An 8,191-nucleotide genomic window follows, 5' to 3' on the forward strand; every position below is an offset into this window, starting at 1 on the left:
CGCCCCTCCCGGAAGCGCCGCCGCCGCGCCACGTCCGCGCCCCGCATCCCGCCGCCGCCGCCCCCGGCCGGGACCCACCGACCGCCGCGGAGCGCCATGGGCCGCGCAGGCGCGCGCTCCGCCTCGGCGCTGCTGCTGCTGCTGCTGGTGCTGCTGCGGGCCGAGCGGCCGCGGGGCGCCGAGCTCACCTTCGAGCTGCCCGACAGCGCCCGGCAGTGCTTCCACGAGGACGTGGAGCAGGGCGCCAGGTTCTCCCTGGACTACCAGGTGGGCCGCGCCCCTCGCCGGCCGGAGGGGAGCGCCGCAGGTGCACCGGGCCCGGGGCGCGGTCGGAGCGGCCGCCGCGCGCCCCGGGCCCCGTCCCAAGCCTCTGGGACCGCGGAGTCCCGGGTGTACCCATATGTCAGCGGGCAGGAGGGGGCTTCGCGTTCCTTCCCCGCCCCTCTCCGCGCTGCGGGGGCCGCGGGGTGGCGCAGAGCCTGCTGCCGTCTGCTGCCCGCCCGCAGTCCAGGCTCCTCCCGCGGACCTCGGGCGCGCGCAGGAGCGGGTCTCGGGGCGGGGGTCTGCTCCTGAGTTTTGGTGGGCGGACTGAGCGGGAAGGACCCCGGCCGCCTTCCTGCTCGCGCACACCCCGGAGATGCAGTGGCCTGAGCCTCAGGAGGGAGGGCGGCCCTTCCGTGGGTCCTCGCTGTCCAGAGCCACCGAAGGAGTGGTCTGCTGGGGGACGGTGTGGGATGGCCTCGGGGTCTCCGATTTGGCCGCTTACACTTCTCTGGGCACCACATGTGAATATGAATTATGGCCGGGTTACCGTCCCCCCCCCCCCCCAGCACAGTCACTGCAAACGCGCAAACTGCAAACTGTTGTGAGCCTGGAGGAGCCTGGGAGGTCCTCTGGGCACTGCTAGGTCAGGAATCTCTTGTCAAGGAACGGCCAGCACAGTTTTAACGCCTCCAGCAGCGGGGCCCTGGCCACTAGGTAAATTCTCCCATCTGCACAAAGAGGAACTTCTGAAGTATGGAACCAGATGGAGGCCATTGACTGTGTCCCTCGGTGGACCTTGGTTGTAGCCACTGACCGCCAGTATGACCCTGCTGTATGACATGTTTCTTAAGCGAGTTTGAACTATGTAATTCCCAAGGACCCTCTCACCTCTGATGGCCACTGAATCTGTGAATTCGACCAGTAGTGACACGAACATTCACGAGACCCACTCTGCAACCTGCTTGAGCTGGGAGCCTCCGTCTTCTCTTCTGTGGAATGGGAAGGATCAGGCTCCTTGCCCCTTTGCAGAACGAAACCTTTCGGAGTCAGGCGGTCAGGGATTCAGATCTTGGCCGTCACTTTCAAGCATCGTGACCCTGGCTGACTTCCTCCATCTCTCTTAGCCTGTTTCCTCACCGGTAGAACAGTGTCCTAGCACCTGCTTTAGAAAGCTGTGACGGTTACACGAAAAAAACCAAGTTTGTCAAGGCTGATCACGGTGTCTGGTTGGCATTTCATACCAGTGGCTGCCCCACCGGTCACAGCAGACTGTGGGTGTCTTTGTGGTTGCAGGTCATCACCGGAGGCCACTACGATGTCGACTGCTACGTGGAGGACCCCCTGGGGAACACCATCTACCGGGAGACCAAGAAGCAGTATGACAGCTTCACCCACCGGGCTGAGGTCAAGGGCGTTTACCAGTTTTGCTTCAGTAATGAGTTTTCCACCTTCTCTCACAAGACCATCTACTTTGATTTTCAAGTGGGCGACGAGCCCCCCATTCTGCCAGACATGGGGAACAGGGTCACTGCTCTCACGCAGGTAAGTGGACATCGGCTGGCCCTGGGCCGGTTCAGCCTTTCTCGTCCAGTCTCGGCTGTGCTCAGCGTCAGCCTCTCCTCGGTCCCGCTCCTGGGCTGGAAGGCTCAGGGTCGGCTTCATCTCTTCGCACATTCAGTCCTCAAGGACACCTTCCCCTCTGAGCCCCCTGCCTTGTCCTGCAGGATCCCTGTGGCTCCTTGCTCCGGCATTCCTGGGTTCCGGCTCAGGCTTGCACGCAGCGCCACTGAGGAAAGGCCTTGCCGAGCCCCCTCTGCTCACACCATCTGTGTCGTAAGGACCAAAGGCATGTTCGCTTGGTAATGTAAGCCGCTGCAGCAGCTACGCCCCAAGGGTCGATGGCCTAGCATGAGAAGTTTTTTGTCCCTTGGGCGATAAATCTAGGTTGGTGGGAAGCTTTCATGCAGGGACTGATCAGGAATTGGGGTTTCTCTTTCCTGTCCCCTGTCTACTCTCCCTCTGCCTCTCGCCACCAGAAGAAGGGGCAGCGAGAAGGCCTCACCTGTTTCTTAGACACCCTGGCCCCGGGGGATCAGGCTGGTCAGGTTGCTGAGCTCGGATGTTGTAACAGGCTGAGGAGGTGCCCGTTAGATACTGGAAGATCCCAGTGAGTGGGGCGGAGGCTGCTGTCGCAGGAGGGGGTGCTCCCAGGGGTCTGTGAATCCCACCACGTGATTGCCCTCAGGTCTCCCGTGGTGCCCACACCAGGTCCTGAGGGACACCAGGAAGGCCATGTTAGTGCCTGTTGCCCTTTGGGACTGGGTCTCCTTCCCTGGCACAGATCTTATCTGAGACTTTCCAGCACCTGGTGCCCGTCTAGGGCCTCTGGACTCTGACCCAGGCCTTGACCATGGTGCCTTGTGTGGCACCTCTGACGTGTCGTGTGGCACCTCTGACGTGTCGTGTGGCTTGGGAGTCCTCCCTGTCCCTCCTCCTTTTGCCTCCCTCTGTTTGTGGTGATTCTGGAGCCTTGGGAGGAGGCTGGAGGGGCAGCCTGTCCAGCTGAGCCCTGCGGCCAGGACCCAGGGCTCAGGGCGCACCCGCGACGGGTAAGCGCAGCGTGTGCAGGGTTTCTGCATGAGCTCGGGACAGAAGTAAACGGAGAGTGGACTTCCAGCCTGGAGACCCAGACAGGCCCTTTCCTCTTGTTTGTAAACAACGTCTGTGTATATTTACACATACTAAATGCATGTGTGGGTACATAGGCCCACACACGTGCAGACACATGTACGTGTGTGTGTCCCCATCTGTCCCCTAATTTCGAGGATGGCCATGCCCAGGTCTGCTCTTGCCCCCAGAGCGCAGCCCCTTCCAGACCGGCTCCCACTGGCCCCTCGCGGCATCCTGGCTCCCAGAGGCCTTGCAGAGTGGGGTTCTCAGCCTGCCGTGGCAGCAAAGGGTCAACCCCGAGGCCTTTACCGTGAGCCCCCGCACCTGCTCTCCTCCCCACACATCTCTGAGCCCAGTGGGCCTCCGTGCGCCTCACCTGCCTTCTGTTGGCCCGCTGCCCTCCTTCCTCTGCCCCTCCACCAGGCAGACGCAGACGCCGGCTTCCCCCTGTGCCGCCTGGGGCCGCGGTGGCCGCACGTGGACGCGTCCCTCCTGTTTCAGCGCCCAGTGTGACCGCCTCCCTCTTCCTGCCCAGATGGAGTCGGCCTGCGTGACCATCCACGAGGCTCTGAAGACGGTGATCGACTCGCAGACGCATTACCGGCTCCGCGAGGCACAGGACCGGGCCCGGGCTGAAGACCTCAACAGCCGTGTCTCGTACTGGTCGGTCGGCGAGACCGTTGCCCTGTTCGTGGTCAGCTTCAGTCAGGTGCTGCTGCTGAAGAGCTTCTTCACGGAGAAGCGGGCTGGCCCCCGGGCGCCGCATTCCTAGGCCACTGCGTCACGGGCTCCTGCCGGCCCGAGGGCGACCCTGGGCTGGGGCACCCCACTGCTTACTCCTCGTACCCCAGCAGCCGGCGCCCTCCGAGCCTGATGATCCAGAGGCTTCTAGGCACATTCCATGGGGAACACCAAGAAAAGCGTGCTGTTGGGCTTGGACTGGCCACTGTGGGGGGGCCCAGCCTGGCTGGAGGAGGAACCCCGGGTACTCAAGCCTCTTGGGGCGGTGCAGGGACCCCCTATGTCCACGGTGCATGGGTCGTCGGGCCTGTGTGTGTCCTGTCCTCTGTGGACAAGGAGGGGCCGTCGTCTGGCTTGTCTCTGTGGGGCTCACTGGGTCTGTGGAGACAGGCCCTGAGGCGGCTTTGCAGAGACCCCCGCCCCAGGTGAGCAGCTGTGTCCTCTGTGGAGGCAGGAGCCCGGAGGCCAGGTGCCCGTGGTAAGCCGTGGGTCTCCCGGATGCAGCCCTCTGGTCAGTAAAAGCTAAGCAGGAGCTCCACGTAGACCTGTGCCTTTCTCTCTCTGCCCTGGAGGAGCGTGCGGCTTCCCAGGGAACGGGGTGTCCGCAGAGAGTGTGCGGGAGAGCAGGCACTGCCCTCGAGGCGTGCGTGGACACCCCGCACGGCCTGGGCTCCGCTGCCCTCCTCCCGGTGGAATGACAGCAGTGACATGGGGACTGTGCTTTCTCTCATCTCCGACTCCAGAGGTCACTGTTGAAACAGCTGATCATCGTCGAGTCAAGCTGTGGGCCGAGCACGGGAAGGGACAGAGCTGTCAGCAGCTGTCCTGGGCTGTGTCCACGGCAGCCACACTGGGCTCTGTCAAACCTGGGTCAGACCATGTCCCCCGGGTCAACACCGCCCGTGGCTCCACGTGTTCTCAGGTCCTGGCCCCATCCTTGTTGGGGGCCATGAGGTTGTACCTCACCGGGCTGCTGGCTGCTCGGCTCCGTGTCCTCTTGTCCCTCTGCCCAGGTCTCCTCACTATTCAAGTAACACACCAGGCCATGCCTCTGCCCCAGGGCCTTTGCACATGCCGCATCCTATTAGAACTCCCCCTCCCTCTCCCTGATAACCTGTGCAATCCCCCCTTGTCTCGTGGCCAGATGTCACATTATTGGCGAGTTAACCCTCACCGCTCTGTTCAGGATGGTACCTGCCCACCTGCCCCCACCCGTCTCCCTGTCCCTGTTTTACTTTTCAGCTACGTATCACCACTGATACGTAGTTTTACTCGTCTGTTTGCTGTCCTTCTTATCCCTTTGGATGTGAGCTCCACGATGGGGCACGTGGGCTGCTGCGTCCCTGGTCCCTAGCACGACCCCTGCTACGTACTAAGGTCTCTATGCAATTGGGGGCCAAGCCAGCAGCCTTACCTGTCAGCAGCTGGTGCCGGCCAAGTGTCTCTGAAGGAGGTCCCGGAGACCTGACACCTGCCCTGAGGGACCTCTTAGGAGTGATCTGAAAGCCAGAGCCTCCTGGCAGGTGTTGCTAATGTGTTGTAGACCAGGAAGAGACCCTCCATGAGGCTTGCTAGCCTAGTGGAGAGAAATGCTGCTTATCTGTTCATATATGCCTGAGGGTTTTTTTTCTTCCTTATTTTAAAAATTAATAGCCTCCTGGGACACCTGGGTGGCTCCGTCATTAAGCGTCTGCCTTCGGCTCAGATCACGATCCCGGGGTCCTGGGGTCCAGCGCCTCGGTGGCTTCCTCGCTCAGCGTGGCGTCTGCTTGAGATTCTCTGTCCTTTGTCCCTCCCCCTGCTTGCACGCTTGCTCTCTGTCTCTCAAATAAATCTTAAGAAATACCCTCCTCGCAATGGGAAGGAGAGGGGTGCGGGGAGGCTGGAAGAGGGTCGCTCCGAGGACGGGCCAGGCCTACGTGGTGGAGCCTCCGTGATGATCCCGACAGCACAGGGTTCAGGGGGGTTCTGGGCTGGTAAACACGCGGGGTTGCAGGGGTGGGGGTGCCTCTGGGGAGGGCCCGGGCGCTCCGCACCCCTCCCAGGCCTCGCCCCACGCCTCTCCCATCTGGCTGCTCACCTGCCCCGTCATCCTCTCCTTTTATGCCAAACCGGTGTCAAGAGCTGAACTACTTCCCAAGCTCCGGGAGCCGCTCCAGTGAACCATAGGAACCGGAGAATGGGGCCGTGGGCGCCTCCAATCTCTAGCTGGGTCAGAGCAGCCGGGACAGCCTGCGGTTGTGACGGCTTGGGACGTGGGGACAGTCTGGGGAGACCGGGCCCTCGGCCTGTGGAATGTGATGCTGTCCCCGGGGGGGGGAGGACAGAGGCAAGTGACGCTGTTGGACGGCTGGTGCCGCGGAGTTGCTCGGTGGGGAGCTGCCCGCCCTCCGAGGTGCCCTGAGGGTCTCGTGTGAGAGCGCAGCGGACGCGACAGGACAGGACGCCGGGACGTCCACCAGCTGTGGACGCACGCAGGCACCTTCAGCGACAGCCAGGCCGCGGGGACTCAGCTGGTGCAGAAGGAGAAGCTCCCGGCCTTTCCCGCCAGAGCTGGCGAGGCCCCCGTGCCCTGGAGTGGCCCCTGCAGGAGCTCATCCGCAGACGTGACGGGATGAGTTCGAGGTGGGGGGGCACTGGGACACTGAAGGTCCCGATTTGCTAGAACCTCCCTCCCTTGAACTCTTGCAAAGGATCGATTTTCTCTAACGGACAGTGCTTGGTTTTTAGGCCCAGATACAGACGGCAATCGTTGGATAGTCTGGATAGTCTGTCCTCACGGGGAGGCTTGGCCGCTGGCCTGGGGCGGGACGGGCCGCTCCCCAGACAAGCCCAAGCCTGCGCCCTGCTCCCAGCCGTCACCGAGCTGCGAGGGGACAGCGGTTGCCTCCTGCAGCCCCGCGTCCCAGGGATTCGATCTCGGTCCTGGTTGAGGTTCTGAGCAAAAGCCTCTCATGGCGTTTCCTTCTGGGCTTTCTCAGTGTGCGACACGGAGCAGGGAGAGGCTTCATGTCCTCCTTGTCTGAATTTCCAGTCCATCTTCCAGTCGCGGGGAGAACAGCTGCTGAGGTGAGGCCCGTGGGCCTCCGGCTCTGCCCGGCCACCACCGCACTGCGATGCGCTCTGTCTCGGCTTTAAGCCCCGTGCAGCCCCATCCTTCCTGTTGGCAGGAGAACCCCCGTCTCTGCGGAGCCACGGGCCGGCTGCGCGCTGGGCCTTCACCTGCAGCGGACCCGCAGGGATGCGTCACCCCCTGGGACGTCTCTTTCTGCAGAAATGTAAGATCACGGACAGAACGTCCTTGGCCAAACCCACATGCACGCGCGGTCTCACGCAGCCAGACAACAGGTTCCGCACAGGTTTGGGGAGCACCTGCTTTTCTAGCCCTGGTGGCAACCATGGGCTCAGCTCTTCCCTGCTCCCTGGGACCCGCCCCGCGGGCCTGCCGGGTTAGGGGTAGGCAACCCCCTTCGGGTCACGTAGCTCTGGACTCAGCCTTTCCACCCGCAGAACTGCCGGGCGGCGGCTCTCCCGATGCTGACCCAGCTCGACGCAGTGTTCCTTCTGCCGGTTTGTGTTTCTCAGTCCAATATTTGGCCACAGGAGAAAACAGGCTTCACATATGGCGTGCTTCTTCACACTCCCTGTCACATCCCGGAGAAATCCTCCAAGAACGCGATCAGACTGTTTCCAGCGTTTGTAGGTCTATTTTCGGCTTTCAAGGGTGCATAGGAACCAATTCTGGCTCAGCCGAGCGTGTTCCAGCCAGACCCCTGGTTTCCGAGGCTCCCAAATCCCTGGGTTTGAAACCCGCTGAGCGTAAGCAACGGTAACAGAACGTTGTCAAGGGAAGCGAGACGGGGCGGCGTCCAGGTCGCCTCTCCTCCAAGCATCGTCTGGCTTAGAACCAGTCTGGTTCACGGATGCGCGCTCTCCCCAGCGGTCCGGAGCTGGAGGAACCGTGTCCCACTGAGTGCTTGTGTTTCCAGGACGATCCCGAGTCCGAGGCGGGCTTGTCGACGACACGCGGGTTTGCCGAGTGAGCTCTCCGGAGAGGTCATGGCGTCACAGGAACTGCTAAGAGAAGGGTCCGGGGCTCCTGATGCAAGAAAGCAGACCCCTTCCTCGTGTCCCTCCCACCCCTGTCCAGTGAGACCAACCCAAGCAGATGAGAGTAAAATAGAATTTAAGTCCCTGAAACCAGAGAAAGGTCACAGTCCTGAATCACTAGCTACAGGGAATGGCTGTCAGATCGGTGATACCTGAAGGGGGGGAGATGCCCAGAGCGGTTGTAGCGGGCTGAGACTTTCCTAAGAGAAGGAGGGGTTGTCGTGGATGGCCGAGCTGCGGAGCCTGGAATGGTACTTCCTGGGACTGCGTGTGGGCAGCAGAGGGGGTCCCCACTCTACTTCTTTCCTCCCAGGGACGGGGCAGGTAGGGTCGGAGGAGAAGCTGGTCAGACGGGTGGGCAGGAGACTTGGCAGGCGGAGGGTGGAGCCCCGAAGGGGAATCCGCC

General features: G+C 62.2%; 1 protein-coding gene across 2 annotated transcripts; it reads left to right on the plus strand.

The window, feature by feature from the left end:
• On the plus strand, positions 1 to 4,217 carry TMED3 (transmembrane p24 trafficking protein 3). Of its 2 annotated transcripts, XR_006602656.1 has the most exons (4): positions 1 to 267; positions 1,558 to 1,806; positions 1,989 to 2,110; positions 3,470 to 3,592. XR_006602656.1 is itself a non-coding variant. In XM_045067223.1 (3 exons), the coding sequence occupies exons 1-3, from the start codon at positions 97 to 99 to the stop codon at positions 3,704 to 3,706; spliced, it is 657 nt and encodes a 218-aa protein (XP_044923158.1). In that variant the 5' UTR covers positions 5 to 96; the 3' UTR covers positions 3,707 to 4,217. The 2 variants fall into 2 exon arrangements, 1 of the variants encoding a protein (XP_044923158.1); XM_045067223.1 differs by lacking the exon at positions 1,989 to 2,110 and having other exon boundaries at positions 5 to 267; positions 3,470 to 4,217.
• The last annotated feature ends 3,974 nt before the right edge of the window (positions 4,218 to 8,191 follow it).

The sequence above is a fragment of the Mustela putorius genome, unplaced genomic scaffold, assembly GCF_011764305.1.
Source record: "Mustela putorius furo isolate JIRA1106 unplaced genomic scaffold, ASM1176430v1.1 tig00003875_pilon_pilon_pilon, whole genome shotgun sequence".
Taxonomy (NCBI): domain Eukaryota; kingdom Metazoa; phylum Chordata; class Mammalia; order Carnivora; family Mustelidae; genus Mustela; species Mustela putorius.